Source organism: Anabrus simplex, chromosome 2 (genome assembly GCF_040414725.1).
Source record: "Anabrus simplex isolate iqAnaSimp1 chromosome 2, ASM4041472v1, whole genome shotgun sequence".
In the NCBI taxonomy this organism is placed as follows: Eukaryota; Metazoa; Arthropoda; class Insecta; order Orthoptera; family Tettigoniidae; genus Anabrus; species Anabrus simplex.
The window spans coordinates 318,661,497-318,681,916 of record NC_090266.1 but is presented as its reverse complement, the minus strand read 5'-3'; the positions used below and the strand labels follow the sequence as shown (position 1 = coordinate 318,681,916).

Sequence of the window (20,420 nt, the reverse complement as noted above, 5' to 3'; positions counted from 1 at the left end):
GTTATACTCAGTCTTTCTAGACTGACACTTAGTCTAAACAACTACACACATTCCCAAAACTGTCAATCAAGCCCTAAGGCTGCCAACCGAGTTCAGCTGAGGAAGAGGACCCAGCAAACCAACGAGACGCTGCAGAAATTCGCCATAGAGGTCGAGCAGCTAGCCCACAATGCCCCAGATAGGCTGTCTCAGCAGGCAGCCTATACTTTCATCAATGGCCTCCGAGACGCTGAAGTTTGTCACAGGCTGATGCTCAGCAGGGAATATAACCTAAGGGGAGCCCTGAGGATAGTCCTGAGGATTGAAGCAGTGAAAGGAAGACCAGCACCATCAACAAGGATATGAGCTGCGAGGACGCGCCGGAGATCTGCCCTGTAACAGGAGAGCAACACATGCCACCACTGAGACACAGATGTCCCTACAAGACCACCTGCTGGAACTGCGGCAAGCATAACTACCTAAGGTTGAACTGCCATGTGAGGGGTGGCTCCTGATCAGAGAAACTAATAAGGGTTGGCAAGGAGAAGGGCTTGACGGGGTGCCGTCACTACCATCACCTCCCTTCGTATTAAACGTGGTCACCAAGTGGGACGATGACAGCTTGATCACAGACGGAAGGCTCTGGAACAGGCCATGCTGGATCATGATACACACAGGGGTGGCATTAACCATTGCCAGGTCAGACATCACCGAGGGACAGCCAGAGAGGGAGCCATACCACCACTACAAGTCTGGGCCTTCGTCACCATCTTTAGAGAAAAGGTCAGCCAGGGCCCAGACGTGCTACGGACATATGATGCAATTATCAAAATGGGACGACGATGTGTTATGTGTCTGCAAACCAGGAATAACACTCCAACGCTCAGGAACGGTGCCCCGAGTAACGTGACTAGCATTTGCCAGCAACAAAGTTATATCTGCCAATAGCGAAATGATAGTGATGACACATCTAGAGAGACCCACACAAGGTGACAGCATGCTCGTGGAACCTGGATCGACGGCCACCAAACAAGGAATTTACCTGGCCAGGATGCTCATTCTGAATACTGAATTCAACGTCGCGGAATCTGAGGATACCCAGTGCAACCAAGGTAGGGACATGTGAACTAGTCATATGCGTAGTACCAGTGGACGACGAAGACTCGCAGTCTAGAAGCAGATGAATGAACAAACAAGCTCCGGAGGATTATTTTTAACACTGGCAGCATCTGAAGGCGGGACAGCTCAGGAGAGCTAAGGAATTAATCCACAAGTTCCGGGACATCTTCACCGCTACCGGAAATGTGTATGGAGGGATGGATAGAGGGTACTATCACATCAACACCGCTAATATACCAGCAAGTAACCCGCACGGTACTCCTGGCCAGGAAGGCGGAAATCAACAAGAGGTCAGATGACATGAAACAGCGGGAAGTCGTTGAGGAGTCGAACTGCTCATGGTCATCACCAGTAGTCCTAGTTAAGAACAAAGGTGAGCTCAACTTTTGCATCGATTACCGCAAGCTGAAGGATGTCACGAAGAAGGACCGTTTCCCTTTGCCCTGGACACGTTATCCGGAGCCCAGTGGATTTCGACTTTGGACATGAAGTCTGGGTATTGGCATGTGACACTCCACCAGGAAGACAAGGGCTGTACCAGTTCACTGTGATGCCCTTCAGCCTCTGCAGTGTGCCAGCGACCTTCAAGCAACTGATGGGAGCCTGTACTGAGAGGGCTAATCCAAGGCGCCTGCCTCTGTATACCTAGATATCATCATCGAGGGGCGCACGTTCAGGGAGCAAATCGATAAAATGCGGGAGTGTTCCAGAGACTCCTAAGGGCTCACCCAAAGCTAAACCCTGGAAAATGTTAGCTATTCCAGAAGGAGGTGCACTACCTGGGCCACATCATGTTATCAGAGGGAGTAGCCATGGACCCAAAGAAGTTACAAGCCGTCAGGGACTGGCTCGTGCCAAAGGACAGGCGAGAGCTCAGGAGTTTCCTTGGCCTTACAGGCATGCAGGCTTTTAGCCGGCTATGCCGATATCCCGAAGTCACTAACACAGCTCACCGAGGAAAGGAGGATGTTTCAATGGTCATCAAAGGAGGAGATTGGCTTCTATACAGTAAAGGAGTCAGTGTGTACAGAACCCATCCTGGGATAACCCAAGCCGGGGGAGAAATTTATCGTGGACGACAACGCCGGGGATGCGATTGGCAGGGTTCTCTTGCAGGTGCAGGATGGCCTGGAAAAGATGTTTGTCTATTTCAGTAAGACTCTGTCAAAAGCTGAGCGGAATTACTGCATGACACGTCAGGAACTGCTGGCCATCGCAACGGTGCCAACCGTTGAAGTGGGTTATCAGCAATTGCCCATTAGTACTGCGATAAAACAATCTTTGTAGCTGATTTTGCACCTAGCAGTTACTTTTCATTGTAGATTTTCTTGAAGCATCCTTTCCTCCCTTGTAATTATATTTTTGTCTTCTGGACTATAAGCAATTCCAGTGTAGATGTGCTTAATGAGGCCTAAATTCTGTTTGATTTTCCCTAACAAACTAAAAACTACTTCTGTGGGAAAGCTACTCTGAGGTACATTTAATACAATAGTGCAAATACAACATTAATTAAGCAGTGTTCTCCCCACGAATGAGTAACCGGGTGGGTAATACTACGTAGAAAATGAATATGATAAAATCTCATTTTATCCCCCTCAGAGGATTAATAATAATATCAAACAAATAACCATTAACATAAAATTGAACTATTTTAGTGTTATTTTCACAAACAAGACATAACAAAAGTATTTTGAACTTCTAGTGTTCTACTGCTCGTTTATAATCACGGAACATCGGTTGCTGTGGAGTGCAATATGGGTTGTGACATACGGAATCAAGCTTGCTCAAACCCCACTGTCAGCAGCCCTGAAGATGGTTTTCCATGGTTTCCTGTTTCCTTCCCACTCCTAAGCCTTTCCTATCCCATCGTTGCCATAAGACTGTGTCGCTGCGACGTAAAGCAAATTGTAAACGGAATTGAGCTCACATACAATTCCACACTAGTTCACACATCGCTCGCGCACATTACGTGATAGTCAAGCTAAATATTTAAACTAAGATGTAACTGATGCAATTATGCTGACAATAATGAAGATTTATCATTTAAATAAACAATTTTACAGTATTTGCATTTTAATTTGGACCACCCAGTGACTCGTATGTATAAATATTATGTACCTAGCACGTATCTAGGTTGTGTTAGCCGGGCGGTCTGTAAAAACAGCAGGGAGGAGCACCCATTACAAAGGTCCTAGGGAGAACACTGCTTAAGGTTTTGTAGTGAAGAAGAGCAGAGTAGAGCTCCTTCATTTACAATGAATACTACTATTAGTACTAGTACTACTACTATTAAAACTTTTTCATTTCTCCCCTGAAGGGGGAGGCGGGCCTCCTAGCCGGTGATGCCATCTCTCAGGCCAGGAGATTTGTTACGGTGAAGGAGATGCACAGAGAAGGTGAGGGGGTTAGTGACCGTGGCCTATACTAGGAACTCTTCCGGCATTCGCCGTAGTTCAGGAGAATGAAAAACCATGGAAAACCATTCTCAGGACAGCAGTCGGTTGGGAGCGAGCTGTGAGGTCTAGCCTGTCCCATCCCCCAAATACAGAGGCACAGAGCCACGGTAGAGCCGTGGCCACCCCTCCTCTGCTTGATGATGATGACGATTGTTGTTTAAAGGGGCTTAACATCGACGTCATCAGCCCCTAATGGTACGAAATAAGACTAAATAGATGAATTTAAAACGATCAGTGGAACTGACCCACAGTGCCTCACATGCACAGAAGCTAACACAAAATAATACTATTACTGACCAAGGGACTGCTTCTATAGCACGAGGCTGAATTGATTATGCTTGTAGTCGAAACAGGTCCAATATCCAGGTCATCGGCCCCTCATAATGGTATTTATCGCTAGGAAAGTAGAACCATGCTATTTGTCATTTGGCAGTACTAATCAAAAGTAGCGTAGACTCGCGGTATTCCACACATTATGGTACTATTCACAGGTAGTGTAATGCACACATGTAACACAGACCTATGGTGTTTCGCACATTGCGGCGCTATACACAGGCAACGCAAACATATGGCGCTCCTCACATAAGTGGACCAACCACAAGGACCTGAACTATCCCGTGGTATTCCTCACATAGTGGGAACTAAGCATAGGCAAGGCAGAACCATGGTGTCGCTCATATAGGGGTACGAATCACAGGTACTGTAAGACCCTCATCCTGATTCACACAATTTCGCTACTAATCACAAACCTATTGCGTACCTAACATAGTGGTACTAAGCGCAAGTAAATACGACCCATGGTGTTCCCTGCGTGATGGTAATAATTACAAGTAGTCTCATGGTTCTAATTTGATCATCCCTTCGTCGCCCGTTTTAGTCGCCTCTTACGACAGGCAGGGGATACCGCGGGTGTATTCTATATGTGCGTACCCCACCTGCAGGGGGTAGTGTGTTTGGTCCGCGAGAGGTATTTTTTTCTCCTCAAGTCCGCCAATCACCTCTCCCCCTGCTACGCCAGCGTAGTAGGTTCGTGGCTCCTCTGCTCGACTGGCCAGCCAAGAGTGCAGAGCTGATGGACCACGAACTAGCCATGGCCACTTGTGGGCCGAGATCCACTCTGCATTCACCGACGCACAATGAATTTCACAACGCTCACGGGCAGCAACAGGAACTGTCAAATAAGTTAAGTTGCAAACTCATGAGCATTGAAACGAGGAGGGTTGAGCAGTTCTTTCTTTTGTTTTTTTTCCTCGCAGAAACGGATTTTTTTCAGGATAGTGTCGCTTTTCCGTAATTATTTCCTCTTTGACCATAATCATGAAGCAAAATCCGTAATAATCACGGACTATCCGTGACAGCTGCCACCTCTGCCATCGTGAAGACCTCCGAGCACTTCCACAAGTACCTGTACGGCAGCCATTCCATCTACGCACTGACCACTCTGCCCCGACCTGGCACTCAAGCTTCCGAAACCTGGGGAGACAGACAGCTCACTGGACACAACGCCTTCAAGAGTACAACTTAACCGTCGAGGACCGACAAGGAAAGAGGCATTACAAATCCGATGCATTGTCCAGGAGGTCAAACTCTGAGAACTGTGCACACTGCCAGAAGGTGCAGAAGGAGAGGGCACCATGGATGTAAAGGCCATGAGGGCCACCGCCGATGAAAGATAGATCACTTTCTAGGATTCTTTACATATAGAATTTATCACAAACTTGAACACTGACTTGTTGAGTGTTTTAGCACAACATAAAGGAACATTTTATCTCACCATTATCATAAGTGTTTTTATTTCATATATGCCAATTTTTGTACCTTTACACACTTTTTTTTAGCTGAAGATATCCCAAATCAGGAACGAAACATGTACTTTTTTAATCATTTAACTAGATTTTTAGCTGGAATATACTTTATGATTCCATAGACTAGCAATAAAAAGGAAATGAGTATTGGAAGGTGGGATTCTTCCTTCAACTTAACCTTAGTTGAACAAATAGGTTGGGATCAAGCTGTCCTGAGGAGGGAGCAGCAGAAGGACGAAGACACTGGGCAGATCCTCACGGAATTTGAGTTGGGACAGTGGCTGGAATGGATGAACAATGTTGGACGCAGTCCAACCTACAAGGTGTACTGAGCCCAGTGGTCATTTCTCAATTTTTAGTGATGGAGTGTTTACCCATGTGTGGAAGTCTACCAACAGGAAGAAGCAGATGCACCAGTTGGTAATTCCCAGGAGTAAGAGAAAAGAAGTGGTGACCGAGTTGCTGGAAGTGTGGAAGACCCATAAGACACCTCTCCACTCTCACTTGGATGGCATGTTGGAGTGTGTTGTGAAGAACATCGAGGAGCATTTCAGAAAGGTGGTTTCGGAGCACTAGGGGGGGCTGGAATGAGAGGGACCCAATCTTCTTAAGGCCTATCGAGCATCCATCCACGAGACGACGGGCTTGAAACCTGCCAGCATGATCTTCGGTAGAGCACTGCACTTGCCATGTGGCCTGATGTTTAGATCGGCACCAGAATACGAGCAGCCTGCAATGGAGTATGTGTGGGAGTTGGTGGACTACTCACACTCGCGATTATACCCGACAACATCTGAGGGTAGCCAGCTACAGGATGAAAGCTTGCTACCATGCTGGTGAACTCCGTGGGTTTCCATCGTCACCAGGATCAATGTTGTCATCCACAGGATCCGGCGGCCTCCCCGAGGGAAGATGATGGTTATCCATCTTGATCACCTGGAGCAATATTGTGGAGCAGCTCAGTGTGAAGAGTCTTAAGGAGGGGACAGAGCAATGATTATAGTAACCACACACCCCAACGTGCAACTTAGGGCAGAGTAATCTAGCCAGCGCTCATGGCAGTGACGTTGCCCATACGGCCTGCCCCTGCCTCTAACTGCACGGCTCATGGACAAGCTTAACTGCAAGGCTGGCCCCTCTTATTCACTCCATGGCAATGTGTGGCCTAAGTGGAAACAACAAGAAAGTTGAACCTACTGTCAGATTTTTTATTATGGACACTCAAGTTTAGGCTTTAATTACAAACGAACCGATAGGGGCCTATTGCAATGTGAGGTATACCAATATTTTCCTTGTTTAATTCTGCATTAGGGTATATAAGAGACACTGTTTTTGAAATTCATTAAATATTTTTATTTGCGGTTGTAGTAAATATTGTCCGGGGTTTTGGCTTTTTCTCTAGGAAGCGCTCACTTACAAATATGTACAGGGAAAGCTACTTGTCTGATGGTAATTAAATTTTTATATGTTATAACCATATGGGTTTGTAGTGTAATACTCAACTCACTCCGAAAAAAGTTCTTAGCATTTTTCTAAAGCAGCTCTTTCTCAGCCCAAGATAAACGTACAGCAGAAAAATTGGGCTTGTATTGAAGCACTCGGTTGTGGTTATTAGAAACTACAACCACTGTAACAGTACAGTGTGGTACCGAATTTATGAGGAGTAATATTGAAGGGAGGGTTTGTGCATGACGGACAGTGCAATTAATAGCAGACGGGTAGGAGAAATTGGGCGCAGTGTTGCCGTGTACACTCGCCCTGGCAGCTGTGAAATGGAATGCCCGTGACCTTCGTTTGTCCGCAAGCTATTTTCAGTTGTTCTATGTTCTGCATGTTGTCCACGTCACTTCAAGATACCGTTATCAGAGGGTGAACTTGCAATGATTTTGAGTGCTATTTGTTTATTTCAAAGTGAAGGGGAAAGTAGGGGACAAGAGGTTCCCTGTGTATCAGAAAGTGGCAGATTGTCTTGGATTACAGCTGTCATCTGTGAAGAGAGTAGGAGACGCTTCATTGCGCGCTTGATTACTACTGAACGTGGCAACAGTGTGCCCTATTTCACCACCCGGTCTGCTGTTAATCTCACTGTCCGGCGTACATAAAACCTCCATTCAATATTACTCTTCATAAATTCAGTACCACACTATATGGTTACAGTGGTTGTAGTTTCTGATAACCACAACTGAGTGTTTCAAAACAAGCCCAAGTTTCTTGTTGTACGTTTACCCTCAGCAGAGAAAGAGGTGCTTCCAAAAACTGATAAGAACTTTTTTTTGGGTAGTTGAAAAAATTGTAACTTGAGTATTACACTACAAATATATGTGGTTATAACATATAAAAATTTCATTACCATCAGACAAGTAGTTTTCCCTGTATGTATTCGTGAGTGCTTCCTAGAGAAGAAGCCAAAAACCCGGACAATATTTATACAATTGCAAATTAAAAATATTTAATGAACTTCAAAAACAATGTGTCTTATATAACCTAATGCAGAATTAAACAAGGAGAATATTGGTATAACTCACTTTGCAATATGCTTATCGGTTCATTTGTAATTAAAGCCTAAACTAGAGTGTCCATAATAAAAAATCTCACTGTAGAGCCTAACAGCAATGACACTGTTTAGGAGTTTATTATTCAGTAGTACATAATTTATTAAATCTGTCTTTAATTCTGGGAATGATACCATAATCCATTAATTTCAGCCAATGGCAGTGGTACTTGATGCGGGAAATATGGAAAAAGTCTCACGATTTACGATATTAGGTTATAAAAGAGAACATATTTCTAGGGGTAGGTTGGTGGGTCTCTGACATTCGTAACGAACATATCAACCCTTCACCTCCCAACCACAAGTAATACAAGGTAAGATATACATCCAAGTACTTTTCATTATAATGTCATTTATGCTCTGGAGCACTTACTGCAGTTTTAAACTTTTCTTATAGGCCTATGCCAGTAACTTAAATATAAGAACACAGGGCTGGTGTATCTGAGAGTCTTCAAGTACCACCTTATATGTCAATGCAATGAGCTTGACAAACTATTCAAGGATTTAAAGGTAAAAATTGACACTTCGAGACAAGATTTTTCTAACGTTATAAGTAAGTGGAAATTAATGAAATCTTACTTGGAATGAGTCTCAGAGGAGAGGTGTTCAATGCGATGTCCAGGAACCTCCCATCCTGCCCCCAGAATTACATTTACTTTTATAACCTAATGAAGAGCATTACACGCCATTTTCATTGCTTGAGTAGCTACTTGCATTCCCATTAGCCAACAAAGTGGCACGCGATTTCATTCCCGTCAATTATTATAGCCACAGGGTATTCCGTTAACCAACCCCGGCACAATTAAAGCACAAGTAAATGTAACATGTTAAGGATCCAATGGCGTTTCCAAAGGAAAATAGAGGCCTAAGGCCGCTTTGCTTGTCCCTATATCACTGGCCTTGTCCAAGTCCTGGTAATTCTTCCGCAAGCAGGCTGCGTATAGCACGGCTCGCATGATGTCACAGACATTAAACAAACAACATGGCTCGTGACAAGACCATTGGGCTGGGCGCAAGCAAAGGGGGCCTGGGGGCATAAGCCCCAAGGTTAGAGCCGCGAAGCGGCCCTAGGCTTCTAGTAGGTGGCGCTTCCACAAACGGGCCGGCATTGGTAATCATTAGTAAAGATTGAAAAGGAATGTTTTACAATACCTGGAGTACCAGAGAGGAGAGATCCTTCGTCTACGCTTGCTATAATCCGACCATCTCGCCCCAAAAAGTATTATTTCTTTTATAGGAAAACTGAAAGCAAGACAGCATGAAAGAAGAAATTGTCACCATTATCTTTACTCCCATTGGCCAGCACCGATCAGCTGTGAAGATTCCTATGTAACTTTTTCCCCGCTAGAGGTCGCATGATCAGTCGCCACAGGGTTACCACATTCGGTGAAAATAAGGAAAGCGTGCATTTTTAATGTAGCAATGGCTTGTGGTGGATGCAATTTAAGTAATCATAAAATCAGTCTTTTGAGTGTTGTCAAAGCTAAACTGAATGACCTTCTAATCGGTCACGGGCTAATTAAAGGTTCCGTTCCTTGTGGCGTTTGCTCAAAAAACATTGAACGTCAAAGGTTATAAAACAAAGTCGTTCAGGTGCAGGAAAAGCGGGTGCTCGTATAAGTTACCTGCTAAAACAGGTACATTTTTGGAGGCTCGCCTCTCGCACGTGAAAATCGTACCCTTCGTTGGGTACGGGTTGTTACCAAACAGGCCACCTTACCCATACATTGAGCACAAGCTCAAATGCAGTTCCGAGACAGTGTGTGATTGGTAGAGTTATTTGATACAGAAGTTGATTCCCATAGGGATCATCTGATGGCCAAGCAGGCATCAATTTTTGATAGCGAGATATAGCCCCTCATAGTGCATTGGCACTGCCGGTGGCTTCAAGTAGCCTACGCAGTGGTCTCCACGGTATGCACAAGCCATGCGTCTTGGTAGGTGTGCTAGGCACCAAATGACGAGCCCTACCTAGCACACAGGGGCGAAACGCTGGCAACCGGGAATGAGTTAGCTGGAAAATTTATAATGTCCAATAACGGACCATTTATATTGGTATTGGTCGAGTTATTGCCGAGAAGTTTGTGAAGATTGGGCCACACGTAATTCAACACGAATTGGAGGAATAGGCACTGTGGTTGAGATTGACGAAGGCGAAATTCGGCAAAAGGAAGCATAACCGTTGTCATAAAGTGGAGGGCCAGTGGGTGTTCGGCAGTTACCCGGGACAACGATTGTATCATTTTTTTTGCTAGGGGCTTTACGTCGCACCGACACAGATAGGTCTTATGGCGACGATGGGATAGGAAAGGCCTAGGAGTTTGAAGGAAGCGGCCATGGCCTTAATTAAGGTACAGCCCCAGCATTTGCCTGGTGTGAAAATGGGAAACCACGGAAAACCATTTTCAGGGCTGCCGATAGTGGGATTCGAACCTACTATCTCCCGGATGCAAGCTCACAGCCGCGCGCCTCTACACGCACGGCCAACTCACCCGGTCCGATTGTATCAAACTGTTGGCGGGCTTATGACTGCCTTCAGGAAGACGGTTTTCTCCACCTGAGGGTCAATCATTCTATCCAATATCTGGACACAGATAGGAGCGGACTCGTCCACGAAGTGAACCAGGAACGCCTCGCTGGAGAAGATCTCGCTGTTCACACGAACACTATCGAGAGAAAGTGTAGGACTGTTCGTGAATCCCTACCGACCTCAGGACGCAGAAAGGACCATTTCATTGGGTACTTGGCAGAACATTTGTTCATATACTGCCACCCCTGCGAAGAATGTGTCCATCACTTTCTTCTCGCGGCGAGCACGTTGTATCCCCACCATAATAAAAGTAAGATTTTATCATTCGATCCTTGTCACGAAAAGTGTGTGTGTACACGAACGTAAATTGAAATTTTGTTCGTTTTCTTCATGTCGCTCATTCATTTTATGCCCTAACTCAATCATTAAATGATATATTTGAACCATTCCAGACCAATCATGTTTCCACACGAAACTAGGGTTATTGGTCCAGGGATCATGCTATTTTTCTTTCAACAAACAAGTAATAAATTTATTAAATAATGTTATTTGTTTTACGTCCCACTAACTACTCTTTTACGGTTTTTGGAGACGCCGAGGTGCCGGAATTTTATCCCGCAGGAGTTCATTTACGTGCCAGTAAATCTACCGACACGAGGCTGACGTATTTGAGCACCTTCAAATACCACCGGACTGAGCCAGGATCGAACCTGCCAAGTTGGGGTCAGAAGGCCAGCGCCTCAACCGCCTGAGCCACTCAGCCCGGCAATAAATTTATTGGTCCAGGGATCATGCTATGTTTTGTCTGGTCTTTAAATTGAATTTGCCGGTCTCTAAAAGATATTCGTAGATTGGCAGCCTTGTGTGACCCGTGCCATGTTGTTCGTGTAACTTCTCTTGCACCAGCTGAGGCGCAGCACACCAACCCGCGCAAAATAACAACACTCGCTTGTCAAGAAAGAAAAAAAAAGTCATTTAGTAGTGGTAACCTATCTTTGTAAATCCAGGCCAAGCTCTGTCATGAGAACAGTGGCCCCCTCTGGGGGCCACAGTCCCTTCGGAAGGCTCTTAACTATCACCGGCGGCAAGAAAAAAGTTAATTTAGTGGTTGTAACCTATCGTCACATTTTCTCAACAGTTGGCGACAGCATCACCCACCATCAAACCTTCGTACGTACAGCAAGCTGAGTGTGAGGCGCGCCATGCCTGGCCCGCTTATGGAAGTTTTACCTTCTAGTATCCCGCGTGTCACCACCCTTGGTCTGGATTGGTTAGGTCCAGCTAGTGTCAAAACCATTGGTCTGGATTGGTTAGGTCCAGCTAGTGTCAAAACCATTGGTCTGGATAGGTTAGGTCTGGCTAGTGACAAAAACCATTGGGCTGGATAGGTTAGGTCCACCTAGTGACAAGACCACCGGTCTGAATTATAGGAAAGTCCCTCAATTTATGTTCATCTAAACACTTTTTGAGACAGAGACTGAATGATCAAAAACGTGCCTTAATTACAGCGAGGGATACAATTTCACCTAATGCGGTAACCGTGGCCACTGATCACGCAACCCCTAGCGGGAAAAAAACTATAGACTTCTTCACAGCCGATTGGAGCTGGCCAATAGGAACAAAGATAATGGTGGCAATTTGTTCTTTCATGCAGTTTCTCTTTCAATTCCCCTGTATAACTAAGAGTACATTTGGGGAGGGATGGTGGGTTTCTAGCAAGCGTAGAGGAAGGATCTCTCCTCTCTGCTACTTCAGGTATTGTAAAATATTGCTTTTCAATCATTTCTAATGATTCCCAACAGCAGCCTGCCTACAGAAGCGTCACCCAGGTCCTAACCTAACCGTCCGGCCAGCAAAAACCAGTTCAGACCAATGGTGTTTCCACACAAAAGTAGAGGCCTAAGGCCACTTCGCAGCTCTAACCTGGGGGCTTACGCCCCTAGGCCCGCTTTGCTTGGTCATATCACTGGTCATGTCCAGGTCCTATCTTAACCGTCCACACAGCAAGAATCAGTCCAGACCAACAGTGTAACAATAATCACCACCACCACCACTACCTACTAATTACTCAAGAAGCACCCATTAGTTCCTAAGTAGAGAGGTTGGCAGCATCATGCACCGCATGACAACATCCTTCCCGAGAAGGCCGTGAGAAGTAAATAAACGACAGTCATTCCGCGCGTGTATGAATGTCTTGTCTCGAGGGAGCAAGTATTGATGATTTAAATTCCACTGCAACAATTTCTCTTCTCATACCTTCGAAAGGCACTTAGCTTAAAAAAAAAAAAAAAAAAAAAAAGAAAAGGCAGCATATCTAAAAGTCTGTTGAAGGAAAAATTACAGTACACGTCGATTGCATTTTCATTCCACATGGGATTACAGTAACTTATAACCAATCCAATCGTATAGCCTATAGGATGTATCAATGCATTTCAAAGTAAGAAAGTAGGTTAGCATAACATAGCAGAAGGAAGCAAAGCATGCCATGTTAACATATTTCAGGAATTATGTTACCTGTCAATAATCCTGTTGTTTGCTCTTGATTAAAGCCTCTTGCTTGCTCACCGCCAGTGCTTACCCTAGAGTAAGCACTGCGTTGAATATTTTGCTTCACATGACCAGAAGAGCCAGCCATTATGGAAGTCTCAAGACCTGCACTTTTCAAGAGTAGAGCCTACACTAGCTTCAAAGAAACAACTTCGCAAATACAGAACACAATAGCATTGTATATCACATTCACAGTTCGAAGTATTTTGATGACCAATAAAATACTGTTAACACCAACACACCACAACTTCCCCTAAAGTGCAATTTAAGTGCTCAGTCAAACATATCCAGAATTCCAAAACAGTAGCTGAGCTTCATCCAGTGAAGACAAATCAAGTTTATAGTTTTAAATATTCACTATCAGTCTGGACATTCATTGTAGAAAAGCAAGAAAAGCCGATGTCAGTCTCCAGGATCTTGTTTCCTCCAGCCACTATGTGGCCGTTTTTGAGCATCAGACATGACTATTTGTTGACTGCAGGAAATAGAGAACAAACTCTGCGACATCACGAGTTCCCTTAAGATCAGATTGCACAATATTTTTTTAAGAATCAGTAATTCGGTTGCAAGTATTCACAGATCGTATGGATATTTTCGAAGGTTACCCTGAAGATGACAGCTTCAGAAGGCATACAGTTTTTCCCAAGCTTTCCTTGATAACGTTCATGCTTTCACAATAAAGGCAAAAAGCCTACACAGCTCGTTAGTGGTTAGGCTTTTTCATGACCACTGAATTTGTTTCACGATAATTTTAAATAGCAAGTCACTTATTAGAAATATATTGCAAAGCGGATGATGTTGGTAGACGGCGATTGCAATTACTTTTACACACACGTGAATTAAGAAACCATCCAAACTTTTTCAAATACGGCTCGGCAAACTCAAAATGTAACGTTGTAACTCGTAATACAAATAATGTCTTCACTTCATGGAAGTTCATTCCTTAGCAAAACTGCTTATACTCCTAAGCTTTAAGCATGCCGCTTCCGTCAGCTCTGCTTTGAACCAGGGCTTCAGAACTGTGACTCATCCACGAGCTCGAGGAAAGGATCTGACGAACAGCAAAGCCACAGGTCCAACACAGGTCTGTCAAATTACTACAACCAATCGGGAGTGTTTTAGATATCCACCACAAGTTGCGCTAGCATCGTATTAAGGCATTCCATTCCCAAAGATGCGCTCATGTCCAAAGACAATAGAATGGTCTAGTATGAGAGAGACAACCTGCACATGAATTGATCTCGTAGGTATTCAATGGCTTCATCCTTTTCTCTAGTTCCAACAACGTTCCCAAATAAGTAGAACTAAAGAGCTGGAAAAAATATATCATACGAATAGGAATGATATAATATTAAACTGGATCTAGTATTGTATTGTATTGTATTGTATTGTATTTCGTCCAACTGATCATACAGTGATATGGGACACGTCAATAATCATATTTACAGTAACAAAGGATAAAACAGTAATATACATGCCATGATAAATAAAGAGAAATATACAATGTGTTAAAGAGGCACAGATTTAAAAAAAAAAAAAAAAAAAAAAAAAGTGATACATAAGTTAATTTTCAAGAGCTAAGTATTCTTCAATAGAATAAAAACAATGGTTAGAAACAAATTTGAATAATTCTTTCTTAAATTTTGAACATGGTTTTATCTGCTTAATGCAGTCTGGTAATTTATTAAATAAATGTACTCCTGCATAACTCAAACTTGATTCATATAGCTTAGTTTTGTGTGGTTCTATGTGCAGACTGTGTTTATTTCTAGTATTATACCTATGTACATCAGAATTTATGGTGTAGCTGTTTACATTCTCCTTCATATATACAAGTGTATGGAAGATATAAAGGCTAGGCAATGGTAAAATAAAATAAAGTTTAAAGTATTTCTTGCAGCTTGTCCTCCTGCCGACACCGGCCATTCCTCTAATTATTTTCTTTTGTAACTTAAAGATGACTTTGCTATATCGTGAATTCCCCCAGTAAATGATTCCATAGGTTAGTATAGGATGGACATATGCAAAATACATAATTTGGCAAGCCTTTAAATTAAAACTATTTTTCAAAGACATTATCATGAAATAAATTCTACTAAGCTTTTTCCCTATAAACTCTGTATGTTTATCCCAGGTTAATGATTCATCCATCCACAAGCCAAGAAACTTTGTTGATGATGAGTACTCAATTATGGTCTCTCCAAATGATATTGGACTAACTTCCATATTTAAATTAATCTTATGGTGAAATCTAATCACAGAAGTTTTCTGTTTACTTAAAATTAATTTATTATCCTCAAGCCAGCTCAGGATATTACTCACTATATTGCCTGCCTTCAATTCTAACCCTTCAGAACTTTCATCAGCTACAAAGACAGTAATATCATCTGCAAACAAAGTTAATTGCACTCCTTGAATATCATCAACAATTTGGACGATATCATTAATAAATACTAAAAATAATAATGGTCCTAAAACTGACCCCTGTGGAACACCATGATCTATGTTTCTGGCACAGGAATACACATTCTTAATTACATTTTTGCTCAAATCAGTACCGGTATATGATATTTCAACAATCTGCCTTCTATCCCCTAAAAATGATTTGAACCAGTCATAGGCCATTCCCCGAACTCCATACATGTATAACTTTTCTAAAAGCAAGCTGTGGTCAATTATATCAAAAGCTTTTGTTAAGTCCAAGAAAATACCTAAACATGCACCCTTCCCATCTAGTGTGTCATATATCCGTTCAATAAAGTTAATGAATGCTGTGGTAGTTGATCTATTTTTACGAAAGCCATTCTGGCAACCAGCTAATATATTATGCTTCTCTAAGAATGATAACAGTCTATCGTACATAATTCTTTCCAGTATTTTGGAGAATACAGAGGGGAGGCAGACAGGCCTATAGTTACCAGCATCTTCTTCACTACCCTTTTTATGTATCGGAACAACTTTGGTTACCTTGAATTTGTCTGGAAATTTACCAGTGGTTAGTGACAAATTTATCAAGTAACAGAGAGGCTTGATTATGTATTGGTAACAGCATTGAATAAGGTAGTTTGAATAACCATCTAAACCAGAAGACTTCTTTTTACCCATCTGTTTTATTATCTTATCTATCTCTTGCTCAGTCACAGGAGTAAGAAACATAGATGATACATTCCTGTGAACTGTATTCAAGTTTGTTCTTGTCACAGATGTTTGAAAATTTTCCGTTAACCTCAAAACTGCTTCTATAAAACAGTTACTAAATATTTCTGCAACTTCTTCTGGATCACTGATTTCTTTCCCTGCATTTGTAAGAGTAATATTATTTTTTAATGGAACTAGAGTACCTTTCTCCCTTTTTATAATGTTCCACATACATTTAGACCTGTTTTTAGAATTTTTTAGCTCATTCTCATTATGCAATCTTTTGGCAGCCTTCAAAACTTCTTGATATATGTTCTTATACTTCTTATAATAATCCTTCAATTCAGATGAGGTGTTACTCCCTTTCACACATTTGCTTAAAAACCTTAATCGTCTACTTGAATTTCTAATTCCTGTTGTAATCCACCCATTCCTATAATTCTTTACAATTATCCTTTTGACTGGTATTGCCACTTGATAATAATAATCGAACAAACCCAAAAACTCACTGAAGGCCTCATTAGTTGAGTTATTTCTATATACACTCTCCCAAGTTTCCTTGGCCAATAACTGGTTAAAATATGAAATATTTTCCTTGTTGCACATTCTAGTTTCCCTGTAAATTACATTGTTATTTTTTAAATTATGGTTTCCTATTACCCTAAAATTTAGATGCACAATTTGAGCAGAATGATCTGAAAAACCTGTATCATAAACTTCTATTTCATAGTTCCACATTTCCTCATTCAATACGACTTGATCTACTGCTGACTTTGTATCCCCAGATATTCTAGTTGGTTGATTTACAACTGCCTTTAGACCGTACAAGGAAAACAACATTTCTAGCCTTTGCTTATCTCGCCCACCATTATTCCCTAAAAAATCTACATTGAAGTCACCCATGATTATTACATTTTTGTTATGATTCTGTAGGTCATCTAAAATAATTTCAATATTATTATAAAAAGTTTCAACATTACTAGAAGGATTTCTATAAATGCATATAAGTATTAACATATAATCCACTAGTTCAACAAAGCTAGCCTCGAAATGCTCCTCTACATTCAGATATTCAAATTTATCCAACTGCTTACATTTGATATTATTATTCACATATATACATGAACCTCCACACTTCATTTTCTTTCTACAAAACTTACTTGCAAGAGCATAACCTTCTAATACAAAATTTGAAATCTCATCCTCCATCAACCAATGTTCAGTTAAGCATAAAACATCATACCCTTGTAGGTTATCTGCCAACAGAACCTCCATACTTAGAATTTTATTTCTTAAAGATTGAACATTCTGGTGGAACAAATTTAGCTCTCCCTTTAGATTATAACTATTGCTACCTTTTACCATAAAAAATCCTGCTCTAGTAATACTGGTCGTTTCCTTGTCCTACTTGACGTTCTTATTTCTGGTTGTTTAGCTTGCCCTCCTTCAGTTCGTCCTGATGGTGCTCCAACATCCAACTTCTCCAGTAACTCCTCTCCTCGTTCATCCAACTGACTGCTACTGATGATCTCAATGGTTTCCTCACAAGTTTTCCCTGAGTACTCAGTGCTTTCTGGTATTGCTGTCTCTGATGATTGTGGTAGAATCACATTAATCCCTTTCAGCTGATGTTCTTCTCCTAGGCATCCTTCTTTAGTGGTAGCACTCACCTCAACTACTTCCTCAACTCTTCTTACTTTCATTACCTGCAAATGTTCTGCAACTTCCTCATCTTTATCGAACAGCAGTGGTATGGCATTGGTTGTGATAGTTGTTCCTGAAGTCTGTTGTATTTTCTTTCTTATCATATTACATAGCTGCTTTTTCCCTCTTCTGCTAAGATGCATGCCATGATTTGTGAAATATCCTCGATCCATATTGCTCATATCAATTATTTCTGTATTTCGAAAGCATTTGACAATTTTCTGTAGCCGCCTGTTTGTATCATCAACTAACTTATTTACACAAGACCATTCAATTAAATCATGTCGATGTGGAATATTACATAATATTACATTGGTGGTCTTTAATTTGCAAAGTGCTTTCTTCACCCCAGAAATCACATTTGATGCTTCATTTCTGGCAATATCATTCGTCCCTGCCATAATAACCACGTAGTCATTCTCATTAAGTGTTCCCATCTCTTCCATATCTGACTGAAGAACCTCTTTGAACAGAGCACCTGGCTTGACAAAACCTACAACTTCAGCCTCCGGTAGCATATCACCAAGTTCGACAGCAATACCCCGACCATGGCTATCCCCGTACACAACTACCTTACATTTTTTCTTCTTCAACCCCAGTGCAGGCTTCCTTGTAATGGCTGGAATGTTATTAATCTTTACACATTCTTCTTCACTAGCGGTAATTGATTCAAGGACCTGGAACTTATTCCTTAATTCAATACCTAGGCCTACGCCCCGATCATGATTAGTTTTAGGCCTACTGTTACAACACCTCGTACTTACTTCCGACCATGTCTCAGTTTGCACTTCAGTCACACCATTTAAACTAAGTCTATTACGTTTAATACTTTCAATGTCTTCCCTTAACATTCGAATAATTTCATCCTTTGAGGCCAATTCGGATAATAAAGTAACACAGTCAACACACTTTCCCGCTTCCGCATGCACGATGCGTGCGTCACATACACAAACACTTCGCGAATTATTTTTCCTTTGGCCTATGACCTGATCCACACTTCCACTGGTATTTGACACCTTCTTCTTCCCGTCGTTAAATTCTATGCACTCACTACTTTCCATTAAACTATTACATTTCTGAAAATTCTCAACAGCTTGAGGAGCAACACGACCGGCAGGCGCCATTTTATAAATACTCTACAAATTTATTTATTTATTTATTTATTTATTTATTTATTTATTTATTTATTTATTTATTTATTTATTTATTTATTTATGTATTTATTTATTTATTTAAAAATCTGTCGTGGATTTTAGTGCCGGTAGTGTCTGAGGACATTGACACCAGGGTTGCCACCGCTAATACTTTAGTACTAGATCTAGTACTTCATGGACATTTCTAGTACGTTAGTTCTTTTTATGGAAATCTAGTAAATTTTACGGAGGTAGTATAGAGGCTCTTCTACCGCAGTAGAACAAGAAAGAAATTGATAAGAAGTTTCAGTTTTCATGTTGAATTCTGTGAACAAGTTTTTAAGAAGGTAGATTTTAGTGATCTTATTTTATGAAATCTCTCCATGTCGAACTAGACAATTGCAAAAGAGATGGCAATTTCATCAGTATAATCCAATTAGCTATATATTTCCCTAATGTAATTACAGAAAGTGCTCATGAAGTTAGGTAGGAAATGGTCAGTAGCAAAGTCCACAGAAACTTAAAAGCTTTTCAGTCTGCCGAACATACATGCTCAGTATAAATATTACGCTATAACATACCTGCAAAAAAAAAAAAAAACACTATTAAACAATAGGCCCTATTTATATTAAACTTGTGTGTTCGACGGACTAAACGGCTGTTAAGTTATATTTAACTGAGTCGACACTGGAAAGTATGGCTTCCTTCTTAACAAACAAGTCCACAGAATCGCTGAAAGAGAACTAAGAATTTATGGAATTTTGGAACTCTTTAATCGAACTGAAAAATCCTGTAGGCGACTACATTTTTTCAAATTTGACAAATTTTGTGAAGGCATTGCTCTGTTTACCACTTTCTCCTGCTGAAACAGAACAGGTTTTTCCTTGCTTTTTCTGTTAATAAGGCCGGATTGAGAAACAAACTACTATTCTGTAGCGGGCGTGAATGGGCTCCTTCTAAACCACTCTTGTCTGCTTAAAATTTTCACATTTCAAAACAGTTCATTGCTTTGGCAATATTTTCCAAGGATTAAGGGAAGAGCAAAATGTGAAATACTATACTATAAAAGACAGCCAACTTTTGGGTAGTGTATGAAGACAAAATATGTGAGTGTAAATGTTGAATAGAAATGCGTGAGAATATTCATAGTGTTCACATACATACATACATACATACATACATACATACATACATACATACATACATACATACATACATACATACATACATACATTATCATTATAGACTGTTATGCCTTTCAACGTTCAGTCTGCAAGCCTCTGAGAATTTACTAAACGTCGCCACAATCCTCTATTTGCAACTAGTGTTGTGGCCTCATTTAGTTCCATACCTCTTAACTTTAAATCATTAAAAAACCTAGTCTAACCATCGTCCTCTTGGTCTCCCTCTTCTTCTCTTACCCTCCATAGCAGAGTCCATTATTCCCCTAGGTAACCT

The 20,420-nt window shown here is 41.5% G+C and overlaps 1 protein-coding gene across 1 annotated transcript in view; it reads right to left on the bottom strand.

Moving 5' to 3' along the window:
* The window catches only part of anne (anne boleyn), a 382,933-nt gene extending 368,883 nt beyond the window's left edge, over positions 1–14,050 (bottom strand). Inside the window, exon 1 of the mRNA XM_067140654.2 lies at positions 12,955–14,050. Coding sequence (XP_066996755.2) covers positions 12,955–13,075 — 121 coding nt within the window. The 5' untranslated portion in view covers positions 13,076–14,050. The remainder of the gene's footprint in view (positions 1–12,954) is intronic.
* Between the last annotated feature and the right edge of the window lie 6,370 nt (positions 14,051–20,420).